Source organism: Mustelus asterias, chromosome 6, assembly GCF_964213995.1.
Source record: "Mustelus asterias chromosome 6, sMusAst1.hap1.1, whole genome shotgun sequence".
In the NCBI taxonomy this organism is placed as follows: domain Eukaryota; kingdom Metazoa; phylum Chordata; class Chondrichthyes; order Carcharhiniformes; family Triakidae; genus Mustelus; species Mustelus asterias.
Genome location: NC_135806.1, coordinates 94,612,783 through 94,626,100, shown reverse-complemented (window position 1 = coordinate 94,626,100; position 13,318 = coordinate 94,612,783). Strand labels below are relative to the sequence as shown.

The window sequence follows — 13,318 nt, the reverse complement described above, 5'->3', positions numbered from 1 at the left end:
CTCCAGTCCTCAGGTCTTTAAAGTACTAATACAGATTTACGTACAAGCTAATGTTAATGTATATCGAAAAATAAATCAGAATTTAAATTTTATTATGTGTCACTTTAAAACAAAGAGGCGTTTGCAAATGAAAAGCACAGTGCCATATTTATAGATCAATTTAAAAAGCTATAATACACACCAAACATGTATCACAACACAGAAATCCAAGTTATGCCACCAAATCAAACAATCATATTTCATGTGGCATTACGTGAAAGCACACCATGCCTATGACAGCTTTTTGAAAGAGCTATCCAATTAGTCCCACTCTTTCTCCATTGCCCCGCATGTTCTTACTTCTACAAGTATTTTCCACGTCCCTATTGAGAGTTAGCATTGTATCTGCTTTCATTATCCTTTTTCAGGCAGTGCATTCCAGATGATCATAACTCACTGCATTAACGTGTTTTCTTCATCCCCGCTGTTCCCCTGCCAATTGGCTTCAGCTAATTAGTCTGTCAGTGGAACATTTCGCCCCGAGTGTTTTATCAAACCGATCTGGATATGGAACACCTCCATTTAAGTTTCCATGAACCTTCTTTACTCGAAGGGGAACAATCCCGGCTCCTCTTTTTTTTTAAAAAAAGCTAAAACAGTTCCAATCAGTAACCTTTAAACTGATGGTCTCACTGACAGCTGGGCTTCTCCAACAACCAAAGCGATTAACGGACATCTACCCAAATCGATTCCTAAACGGGTACCATTATGAAGATTGAGAATATTTACCCTGCAGAGCCCCGACTCGAACCCAGACTTCCCCCTGCCCAGCAATTCCAGCATTCACCGCGAGAATCCACCAAATCACCTGACCACATGGACAAGGGGGGCGTAACTCAAACTAAAACCAGGGCTTTTTAATCCAGAAATAAATTGCCGTATTATTCTCCTGGTCAGAGGAATCTTTCCCTTTATTTTTTATTTTGTTTTTTTAAAGCCACGGTCGGTTCAGTTAGGATCACGTGATGGGGGGGGGGGGTTGTGCCGCGGTGGGGGATGGGATTTGTAGTTTGAAGCGCGGGGACAGGGCTGCTCCGTACGGTCCAGCTGAACGTTGGGAATGGAACGTTGGTTCGGTTTGAACTGGTCCATTGTCGTCGCCGCCGTTGGGCTCTGGATTGTGTTGACATCTCACAAAGCGGAGAGCCGGCGGAGCGACTCCGGAATCGACACACCGGGGCGACAAGTGGCACCGCCGGCACCCAACATAGTGTTGGTCACTTGTGACTCTCTGGTAAGGGGGAAGTTTGGCGGAACTATCCAGCATTAGTGGGAAGAGTGGGTTTACACTCGCGGCCAATTCACCCTGTGTGGTGAATGAAATGCGCGATCTTGTGGCTTGTCTCACGAATTTTATTTCCTGTGGGAGTACTCAGAAGCCTCCAGACACCTATTTTGAGCAATGCTCTGGCAGCATAAAGTTTTAAACGTTTATTTATTGGTCGCAAGCAAGGCTTACTTCACTGCAATGAAGTTACTGTGAAATTCGCCACACTTCGGCGCCTGTTCGGGTCAATGCAGCTAACCAGCACGTCTTTCAGACTGTGGGAGGAAACTGGAGCACCTGGACAAAACCCACGCAGACATGGGGAGAACGTGCAAACTCGACACAGACAGTGACCCAAGCCGGGAATTGAAGCCGGATCCCTGGCACTGTGAGGCAGCAGTGCTAACCACTGTGTCGCCCATGGTGAAGGAGGCAATTTAGAAAAGAATGTATAAATTGGAGAAATGAATGGGCAGAGCAGAGGCAGCCAAATGTAAAGTACTGCACATAAGGAGTAATGAAAAAGCATATGCTCCATGAGTGATTTTGAAATAGCTACACATCTAGGAGTTTTGAGATTCCACCAGCTAGTACAAAACTACGATCAACAAAGTTAATGCAATGTTGAACTATGTAGTGAAACAAGTAGCGTAAGGAGGAATTGGGATCAAACTGTGCAATCCTCTGGTCAGATGGTGGGAACCTGGAACGCGTTGCCAGAGGAGGTGGTGGAAGCTGGCACATTAGCATTTGGATGGGTGCATAAATAGGGATGGAATAGAGGAATGCGGATCAAGTAAGGGCAGAAAGTTTTTTTCAGTTTAGTTAGGGCATCATAATCGGCACAGGCTTGGGGGGCTGAAGGGCTTGTTACTGTGCTGTACTTTTCTTTGTTCTTTATTACAAATTGGGCATTATACCTACTTCTGGAAATAAGTGAGACGTTCAGATCTGAGGGACAGGAAAAGAATCATGAGGTTGATTTTGAATGTTAAAAGTTAAAATTGCTTATAAGGCCTTGGACTCAGGCTAGAAATGAAGTATTTGAAAATTGTTCTTTGGTGCATTATGTATTTAATGGGATGGAAAAGGGTATAAATAACTAATTTGTCATAAATTACAAGAGTAAGTCACAAGGATATGTGTTTGAACTAGTAAAATGTGGCACATTTTGAATTATACGTTATTTGAGGCTCTTTGTATTATCCCAAAAGAATGTAAAATAACCCATTGTATTATTTGAAGACTATGTAATGTGCCTAATGTCTTAGTAAGAAGTTTAACAACACCAGGTTAAAGTCCAACAGGTTTATTTGGTAGCAAAAGCCACACAAGCTTTCGGAGCTCCAAGCCCCTCCTTCAGGTGTGTGGAAATTCTTTTCATCTCCACCTAATGTCTTAGCCAACATTCTCCACTTTGCCATTGATTTAAATTTCTATTTTGCTTAATAGAAATTAACAGACTAGTAAACTAAACATAGGTTTGGTTTATTTGAAGAAATAGCACAGGGTTGCTCAGCAGACAGGTTTACTATAAAGATTCAACAGCTATTGTTAACAGGAAAGTACAACTGCAAGTCCTTCACACCACGTGCTGCTAGCTAAATTGAAAGCCCCTCTGCACAATGTGGCTTACATCCTGGCTACTTAGTCATCAGCACATTCTCACTCAAAGCAATATCACAACAGCCATCATTATTTAAAAAAAAGATTACTAGGTTAGTTATTTGGAAGTAGTGTAAAAAAACATATTTAAGGCTTTAAAGTTTGACATAACTGCTGAAAGGAGAGACATTTTGCTGAAGCTTTTCACCTTGCACTCATCACGACAAATACATGAATGCCAAATTTTGAACCACCGCAACAATTTGTACTACAGAAGAAAAGGGTGCTGATTGGTTGCTGGGTCAACTGATTGCTTTCTCAATGGCAATACTTTAGGCAATGGGGAACTATAGGCTGTTTAGCTCCTGGGTAATTCAAAAAATGTTTGAACATATTCCTAGAAGTGACATGCGGAGACCGGGGCCAGAATTTTTCTGGTATACCCGCCCTGATTCCAGGGTGATCGAGGCTCGCAGAACAGAATTCTCCGTTGGCCTCAGGCAGGAATTTAGCAAATGAAAGGAATGCCTTCAAGCCTTGAACCTTTGTTGAATTATCCTGAAACATTGACACTAAAATTCATACCCATCTTTGCTCAATTGTATAGCAGGCAGAATGTTTGTTTTGAACCAACGGCAGCATTCTACTAGTGAAAAATACAATTCACATCACCACTGCTTAGTAGCAGTGTGAAACAACTTGCTCAACCTGCTCATAGTTTTGAGATACTTTGCCACCCCAGAATAATTTGTGGTAGACCAGACAATTTTCAGGTCCAAAGGTAGGTGTCATTTGGCCCATTTGTGAGCTGCACAATACACAGTGAACCTTGATCTGATCAGGATCACTGTTGTCCTGCAGAATAGCTTTGATGTACTCTGTTTCTTGTCGAGTTTGCTGTTACTTGATAATAACATGATTGAGCAACACCTGCTGAACATTTCTGTGTGTGTTAAAAACCACACTAACAAATTTAAGATAATCAGTCGAGCTTGTAATGTGGCTCATTTACTCTAGCTAGAAATGACGTGTTCATACAAGGGAACTCTTTGTCTGCAAACAAAACAAATATATTCAAGCCCAGTGCCAGTTTTGAATTATCTGGAAGTATGGAGTACCTTTAGTTAGAACCTATAGTTATTTTCTCCATGGCATTGTTGTGATCTTTTGAAATTTGGTGTTCTTGCATTTGTACTGTTGAGTGCAAGCCAAAAAGCTTGGGCAACATGTCTCCCCCTTCAGTAATGTTCAAGTTCTGTAAGCAATGGTCAAATAACTGTTTGACATAATTGCAACATTTATTCTCTAATCAGAATATAATTGTTTTTGAATCCTTTACTTATAAGATGATTGGAAATGTTAATAAAATTTTAATAGCCTGATACAATAATATTTTCCTAACTTTTTTCTAGGATGGACGGTTGGCATTTGGCCCACAGAACCAGACTATTGAACTTCCCAGCATAAATTTTATGAAAGAGAATGGTGCTGTTTTTCTCAATGCCTACAGCAACTCTCCAATTTGCTGCCCTTCTCGAGCAGGTATACTTAAAAAATAATACATTCACAAAATATTCCTAGTTATTCTGAACCTAATGTGGTTTTACACATTATGTTCCAATGTGGTGTGTTCCAGATTGATTTGCGCACTTCTCACTTAACAACTCACTGATGTCAAATCAAGTCCAATTTACTGGTTCCAAACCATGGGTTGCCTCCCCAGATGGGGGTCATAGACATTACATTTGTGTTTATGAGCTGTCCTTTCTCCAAGCAGCAATAGTGACTTTGCAGTAGAGAAGTCTCAGTCTGGAGGCACTGACAGGACAGCACTGGACCCACAGGATGAATCCCACTAAACAGCATGGGAGAGGGTGGGGGTGGCAGTTGCACAGTATACACCAGTCACTATCTGACAGGAAGGAAAAGAAGATCAAATGGGTATCAGTGTTCCTCTTTACTGCATGATATAGCTACGGCTTGAGGCTTTCCAGCAAGTTAACTTCCAAGGAAGGTGCGATGTGTGGAACCTATACAAATGCAGAAAAGCATGCCCATATGATAAGAAATAATGTATTGTGTAATAAAAACAGAAAATATTGGAAATACTCTGCAGGTCTGGCAGCACCCATGGGGGGAGAGAGAGAGAAACAGGATGTTCTGCTTTGAATTTCTGCTGTTGACTTGACCAAAGTTGATAATTTATGGTGAAAGTTGTTGGTTTCATGAATGGGTTATTGTGACTTCCTTCATTCCATTCCACACTCCCAAACCTTTGAAATATAGTATATGTAGCCACACATTCACTTTTTCTTCAGTGGCATCACCAGGCATGTCTCTGCCTACACGAGCAATTTCCAAACCAGGGGTTGCCTCCCCAGATGAGGGGTCACAGACATTATAGTAGTGTTCATGGGCTGGCCTTTCTCCAAACAGCAATAGTGACATGCAGTAGAGAAGTCTCAGTCTGGAGGCACTGACAGGACAGCACTGGACCCACAGGATGAACAAAGAACAGTACAGCACAGGAAACAGGCCCTTCGGCCCTCCAAGCCTGTGCCGCTCCTTGGTCCAACTAGACCAATCGTTTGTATCCCTCCATTCCCAGGCTGCTCATGTGACTATCCAGGTAAGTCTTAAACAATGTCAGCGTGCCTGCCTCCACCACCCTACTTGGCAGCGCATTCCAGGCCCCCACCACCCTCTGTGTAAAAAACGTCCCTCTGATGTCTGAGTTATACTTCGCCCCTCTCAGCTTGAGCCCGTGACCCCTCGTGATCGTCACCTCCGACCTGGGAAAAAGCTTCCCACTGTTCACCCTATCTATACCCTTCATAATCTTGTATACCTCTATTAGATCTCCCCTCATTCTCCGTCTTTCCAAGGAGAACAACCCCAGTCTACCCAATCTCTCCTCATAGCTAAGACCCTCCATACCAGGCAACATCCTGGTAAACCCACCAAACAGCACAGGGCGGATGGTGAGCACTCTAACTTAAAAACACTTTTACCTGTGAGTGCCATGTGGACCTGGGATATTTGTGTGTCAGTTTGGTGCAAGAAGAGGTTGGCAGAAACTGATTGTGTCCAGGGTGTAGTGACAAACTGGGGGGTCATGGGGAAGGTGAGTGGCATCTTCAAATGTATTTCTGCTTCTGTGTGCCGGTTGTACAGTTTTCTTACACCAGGCTAGAGGCTCTGCTTTGCAGGCAGTGGCAATGGGACCAAAAGGAGGGAAGAGAAGAAGGCTGCTGAGAAAGAGTATTTGGAGAGATGGAGTGCTGAGTGATTGAGTAGATGAAGGGGGTTGGAAAGAAATGCCAGTGTGTTTGTGGGTGGCTGAGGGGAGAGGGTTTATGTTTGTGTATGTGTGGAAAGAGTGATTACAATACGCATCGAATATGGAGAGCTTGGCTGAAACCTACAAGTGTACATAAAATAACATTTTTACAGATCACTTAAAGACAGATTTTCATGTTTATCTGGCATTGTTGCATAATACGTGAAGCCTAATTATATGCTGAATGTCACTATGTTACTTTATTGATGCTTTGTTTTTTGCTGTTATCTGGTGTCACGTTAAGTGTTAAAATTTGGATCATATTGGTAAATAGTTTGGAAAGCACTGGTTTACATTCTTCCCCTGAGGTGACAATCTCCAATGTAGGTTTCATGGCACCCGGCATGTTGGGGAGTTGGCACTGATTCACAGTCATTCATAAAAAGGAACTCTTTTATTTAGCAAGCTGGCTTTCCCCCTCACCACCCCACTTTCCCCAATGTGAATCTTTCAAACGAAAGTCTCTTTTTTCATTCCTTTTAAATCTTAAGAATTCTTAAATCCATGCTAATGGATTTGTACGGAGATAGTCTGAGGCTTGACTCTCAACAGGCCTTTCCAAGATTTTCAATTTAAAGCCAGGACTCTACATATCTATGTATGGCATTAACCTGCAGCCCTTATGGTACGCTTCTAGTAACGTTATGGTGGCATGTGCTGGAGGTATCAAGGGGTATGAAGAGAATGCTGGAGTATGGCGGGAGCAGCCATGGTCACGTTGAATGGTGGAGCAGGCTAAAAAGATCAAATGGCCTACTCCTTTTCTATGTTTTTACATTCTGCAGATTTTTGATCCATGTATGTCCAGAACTAAAAGTAAAGAGAAATGATACAAGGTTGCCTAGTCAATGTTTCCAGTAGTGTCTTTGTAAGTCTGCCAGTACTAGTAACAGCATAAAACACTGGGCTTCTTGTTTAAAAAATGATGATGAATCAGATAGGCAGTTTCTGCAGAAATAATTTCTCAGTGAACATGAATAACTTTATTATATTTTAAGGCCTTGACCCACGATGAATTTACCACATTCAAAATAAAAATTGTTCGTCCATGTGTATATCTCATACCGCAGGTTTATTTATCAGTGGCCATTTTTCTTGAGTAAGCAATCATTTGGAGACAATGTGTACCACCACCGGAATAATTTTTACATGTTTACAAATGTGTCTCAATTTTGTCCTGGCTATGTGTCAGCCTTAAGTTACTAATGTTTCCTTTGCGCAGCCTTTTCCCTTTGTTGTCTCATGTGCATCTGGCTCCTGGTCTGCTCCTTCCTTCCTTGTTCAATTATTGGACGTTGGATGATTAAATACTTTCTTGCAGGACTTTCTGATGTGAGAAATAACACCAATAGACAAAGAAATTTCACAAGCTAAATTATCTTGAAGAATAAAAATAGTGATGTTATCAAATTTCAAACAACTTCATAAGCTATAGAACACATTCATGTAAGTAGATTAATGTTGATTTCACTGAATCAAACAATTATTTTCCATTGCATTTCAACAGGGCCTTTAACTTAGGAAGATGCACCAAGGTGCTTTGCAGAAGTGCAATCACACAACATCAAAACCAAACTCAAGAACTTATTAAGAGGAGTCACCAAGGGATGGCATTTAAGGAGACCTTTAAGTTCACACTGTGATAATGTCATTGCTGCTTGACTAGTAATCCAGAGACCCAGGGTAATGCTCTGGGGGCCCAGGTTCGAATTCCATCATGGCAGATGGTAGAATTTAAAGACTCAGTAAAATATCTGGAATTAAAAGTCTAATGACCAATTGTCGTTTAAAAACTCATCTGATTCACTAATGTCCTTTAGAGGAGGAAATCTATTGTCCTTGTCTGGCTGGCATGTGACTCAAGACCCACAGCAATGTGGTTGACTCTAAATGCCCTCTGAAATGGCCTAGCAAGCCACTCAGTTGTATTCAACCGCTAAAGACAGAACAAAAAGGAATGAAGCCAGATGGACCACCTGGCATCGACCGGCAAACCTAGCCATGTCGACCCTGCAAAGTCCTTCTTACTAACATCTGTGGGCTTGTGTGGGAATGTGGGAGACTAGCCCAGGAGTGCATTCGAATAGTCAAGTCTAGGGGGAATGTAACATGGATGAGGGTTTTGGCAGAAGATGAGCTGAGATGATGTTACAGAGATGGAAAAAAGCTGTCATGAAGATGGTGCAAATATAAGGTCAGAAACTCATCTCGAGATCGAATGTGATGCCAAGGTTGCACTTAATCTTAGACTGTCGCCAAAGGGAGGAATGGAGTCCGTAACTCAGGAATTAAATTTGGAGTGGGAACTGTAAACAGTGGTCCTCTTCTTCCCAATCTATAACTGGAGGAAATATCTGCTTATCCAGTACTGGATCCCAGATAAGCAATCTTCTGATTTAGCAGCAGTGAAGGAGTCAAGAGAAGCAGCAATGATGTAGAACTGGATGTGGACAGCGTAATGTGAAAACTGATGCCATGCATTCGGATGATGTTGCCAAGGGCAGCATGCAGTTGAGAAATAGGAGCGTGTCAAGAATTGATTGGGAGATGCAAGGGATAACTGCACTGGTGCAGGAAGAGAGAGAAGCCATTGCAAGTGATTCCCTCGACACCATTAGATAAAAATGGAACCACATGAAAGCAGTCTCATTGAGCTACATGACAGTGGAATCGCGTTAGAGGATAATTGCGCGGTCAACCATGTCAAAGCCGCAGATGGATTAGTACGGTCCAAGGAGGAAAAGTTAACCTTTGGCACAGTTTGTCATTTGTGACTTTGATAGAGCTGTTTCTGTAGTAGTAACTGTTCTGTAGTTTGGTAGGGGCAGAACCTGATTGGAAGGATGGAGTTCCAGGAAAGATGAGAATGTATTTGGGAAGTAACAACATGTTCAAGGACTTTGGAGATGGGACGGTAGTTTTACTGCCATCAAGGGTTGGTGTGAAAAGGCTGATTTGGAGAAGGGATGATAGTTTTGCTACCATTAAGAGTAGGAGGGATCAATGGTTGATGACAGGAGAGATGGACTATATTTGAAGAGAATGAGTGAACCATTTACAATATTTGCTAACATGGAGCCCAGATGGGGTAGTTGGGTGATCTGCAGTTCAGAGGGAACCGGATTGAGGGATCAGGAGGTGGGTCGCATGGACAACATGAGCTCAGAGAGGGTAATAGGAAGGATAGGAGAGGAAGGTGCAAGTTCAGGACAGTGGTCAGATGGGCTCGCAGAGGAGAGGAAGCAAAAAAGGCAGCTGATTTTTTTTTAGTGACAAAGAAATCCTTGAGTTCCTTTTGTGTGGTAATGGTGAACGTGACAGGTTTGGAAGATGGTATGCTGTTGAGAAAAGATGTCAATGGTTATCTTTCACAATGTTTCAGCAGTTGGCATTAGGATCAGTTAGTGTTTTAAGCAGTTCAACCAGATCTGGCATTGATTACTAAACTAGTTGTGTGCCCTATCCTTTCAAGTCCATATCCTTTGGCTTAAAATTAGCCAAGATGGAGGTGAGGGTACAATTGAATAAATCAGTAGCTGCAGAAATGTTATGGTGAATGGAGGACCAAAGGCTACATAATTGTTCTTTTGAAGGTGCGGTTATAAATTAATTGGGGGAGAGATTTCTCTGAGGACAGATACAGAAGGATATGGAGTTGGGCATGCAAGGGTGATCAGAAATGGCCTTATTAATGATTGAAACTGTGGGTAGTGAGATCATGTGAGATGGCAAGATTAAGAGGATTGTGTGAATATGGGTTAGTGAGTTTACATGAAGAGAGGGATTCATGGAGAATAAAAGGGCAGTGAACAGAGGAGACAAGTGTAGGGATGTAGGTTGAAATCATTGAGGAAAAAAAGTTATTCAGTGCAAAGGAAAAGTAAGGAAAGTAGTGAGGATATCTCTCTGATAAAATTATTTCACTTGGAAGAATGTTCTGGAATGGTGATTATGAAAGGAGTGAAATAACGTGAGATGCTCGGAGGACAAGGAAATGAAGTGCCAGAGGAGTGTGTGTGTGTAGGGGATGAGTTAATGGTTGGGCAAAATGTGATTTTTGTGATGAGTACTGTATCACCACCATGATGGTTTCGATGGGGCCAGTGCTGAAATGTCTAATCAGATTGGCGAGCTTCATTTCAAGGAAAGGTGTCATTATCTCAGCCAGGTTTCCCTTTAGGCCATGATGTTGATGCCATCATCCGCTGTACCTTCATGGATGGCAAGGGTTTTGTTCAAAAGTGAATGGACATTCTGGAGGGAGATGAATAGAAGGGTATTGAAATCTGATCTGCTTGTTGGTAAAGTTCACAGGATCCGAAGTGGGAGGGGTGAGTTGGATAGTAAGAAGATTGACAAGGTTAACCCTCAGCAGATGCAATGGGGCTGTTGGGTTGCTGCTCATAATAAACCAGTGCCGACTGCCTCGAGCCTGTTAGCCAGATGCTAAGAAAAGCACAGAGGAAAACTAAACTTATCTAACAGACTCAAGGCTGGGGTGCGACAAGAGAGCAGGAAGGTCAAGAAGTACTGGAGGGTTGGGGTAAGCAATTAGAAGGGCTGAACATCGGAGAGAAAATTGAAAGGAAATTAACAAGTGCTCCACTGTTTAACTTTCTGGCTTACTATTTTGTATTTTTACTATTGCTGAATTGTTTAATTTGCTGAGCTTTGGTTTGTAGGTGTCACATAATACAGTATTGTTGTGATACTTCAGCTCTAACAATTATTCTATGTGGGAATAAGATGAATATATAACCTGTAATGAAACTGATTAAAAATCAAAGAATTTTTTTCCTGGTGTTGAATACTTAAGTTTTTAGATATCGGATTGGTAGCCACGAGCTTTTAGTTTGTCAATGGACATATGCCTCCACTGAAGTTCCATTCTGTATTCATTTGGATTGCTTTTGCTTTGATACCTTATCATCTAAGGTTCACCATTGACATCGATAAGCCAGATGGTGTAAAGACTTGTGGACCTTTTGTAACAGCACAAATTATGCTACTTGATGTTGCTGTGTCATTAGGTATCTTTTCTGTGCATACAGAAACTAAATTCAGTGATCACAAAACTGTAACATGCCATGAGTTTCATAATCATGTTTAATTAGTGCAGAAGAATTAGTTATGAAGATTCTTATTTTACTGACTTTAGATCATAAATTACAAGGAGGTGGTTGTGACTGTCCAAAGGCTATTCTTGTTTTTTTTAAAATTCCTTCATGGAATATGAGCATCACTGACAAAGCCAGCATTTCTTGTCCATCCTTAATTGCCACCTTGAGAAGTAGTGGTGAGCCACCTTCTTGAATGCTGCAGTCCATGTTTAAATCTGTAGTGGCTTGCAAAGCCATTTCAGAGTCAATCATTTTGCTGTGTATGGAGTTGCATGTAGGCTAAACCAGGAAAGGATTACCGATTTCCTTTCCTGAAGGATGTTATTGAACAGGATATGATTTTATAACAATCTAGGGCAGGGGTCTCCAAACTACGGCCCGTGGGCCACATCCGGCCCGCAGCAGGCCACATCCGGCCCACAGTTTTGAGACCGCTGATCTAGAGGATCCAGAAGATGGCCAATAGCATTTCTACCTGAATACGAGGTCTATGTGATTCACATTGCCATGGAAATGTCCTTTGAGAGGGGAAGAGCACTTTACAGGTCATTATGAATTGGCTTACAGGATTATTGAGATACAGACACAGTCTGCAAGAATCTGAGAATGAGGAAGGGTGGGGGAATCTCTAATGTTCACCAGGCAAATGCAGGTGACGGCTCGTGCTGGATCAAAGAGAACAAATTCTTGAGGATTTAAACAGGACTGGAAGATTTGTCAAGGTTTGGCTGGAGGGGGAAATTGAGGGGTACCCTAGCAATGTGCATGTTAGTTAAGGGGCTAGAAGTCATGTAGCTGGAAAAGGAAAATAAAAGCAAGTCATTGGGGAGCTTGAGAATAGCTTGAGACTAATTCCTGGAGAATGGACTGTCCACTTAAGAGACAAGTGGAGTATAATTGTGGAGGGGGGATTTTTGGTTGTTTAAAAATGGGGAAACAGTTCTGTAGTTAAGACTATTAAGTTGCGTGCTGAAATAGTGTTTAGTTGTATTGCTTTTAGTTTGTTTGTTACAGTAAAAGTGCAATTCTTCCAATTGATCACTTGAAATTCAAATACCTTTTTAAAAGTTATCCGTCTCTGTGGGGGTTGTAACAACTGTATTGCTCAAACGTTTTAAAAATAATTAATTTCATGGCATGAGGGTGTCACTGGCCAGGAATTTTATTTCCCATTCCTAATTGCCCTTAAGAAGGTGATGAGCTGTATTTTTGAACTGCTACAGTTCATGTGGTGTTGGGTACACCCACAGGGCCATTAGGGAGTGGCATCCAGAATTTTGACCAAGTGACCATGAAGGAATGGAGATGTAGTTCCAAGTCAGGATGGCATGTGGCTTGGAGCGGCACTTGCAGGTGGTGGTGCTCCCATGTATCTGCTGCCTTTGACCTTCTAAGTGCTAGAGATCACAGGTTTGGAAGGTGCTGTTAAGGAGTCTTGGTGAGTTTCTGCAGTGCATCTTATAGATGGTACACACTGCTGCCACTGTGTGTCGGTAGTGGAGGAAGGAATGATTTTTTTTTTAAGAGAATCGTGCCATGTGGATAAAATTGCCATTCGTGAGGTGCTGTACCTCTGGACCTTGTTTCTAATAACCTAACTTTTATATGCTTATTAGTATACAGTTGGTAATTGAAACCTTGATTGTGATTTTTTTTTCAAATTTTCAATGATACAAGGTGATTAGGTAGTACAGTAGCAAAAAAATTTGTATAGTTCTCAGCCTTCCTAAAATTACATTAGATATTGATGCTTTATTTAAACCTTGAGGTGTATTAAATAGAAGATTGTGTTTTTAAGAATAGAAGCTGTCAGAGAGATCATGGAATATTATGATATTGCCACAAAATATGTGAATAACAGCTGATTTGTTCATGCTTCAAAATCACTGCCCATTAATGCCAAGTTAAGATTAGTTTTATATTTCTGATCATGAACATCAGGTTGTT

The 13,318-nt window shown here is 41.6% G+C and overlaps 2 protein-coding genes across 6 annotated transcripts in view; one reads left to right on the top strand and one right to left on the bottom strand.

The window, feature by feature from the left end:
* Nucleotides 1-831, bottom strand: part of skic3 (SKI3 subunit of superkiller complex) — a 108,942-nt gene extending 108,111 nt beyond the window's left edge. The window contains exon 1 of one of the 5 annotated variants that reach the window (XM_078214771.1): nt 769-831. Coding sequence is in view for 1 of the 5 variants with exons in the window: in XM_078214770.1 (XP_078070896.1) it covers nt 437-441 (5 nt within the window). In the remaining 4 variants the exon portion in view is untranslated. Of the gene's footprint in view, nt 1-181; nt 228-253; nt 302-436 lie in introns of those variants that run through there. The other 4 variants (XM_078214770.1, XM_078214772.1, XM_078214773.1 and 1 more) reach the window with 4 other exon arrangements.
* A 194-nt stretch (nt 832-1,025) lies between these two features.
* The window catches only part of arsk (arylsulfatase family, member K), a 52,386-nt gene continuing 40,093 nt past the window's right edge, over nt 1,026-13,318 (top strand). The window contains exons 1-2 of the mRNA XM_078214778.1: nt 1,026-1,273; nt 4,324-4,453. Of these exons, the coding sequence (XP_078070904.1) occupies nt 1,100-1,273; nt 4,324-4,453 (304 nt within the window). The 5' untranslated portion in view covers nt 1,026-1,099. The remainder of the gene's footprint in view (nt 1,274-4,323; nt 4,454-13,318) is intronic.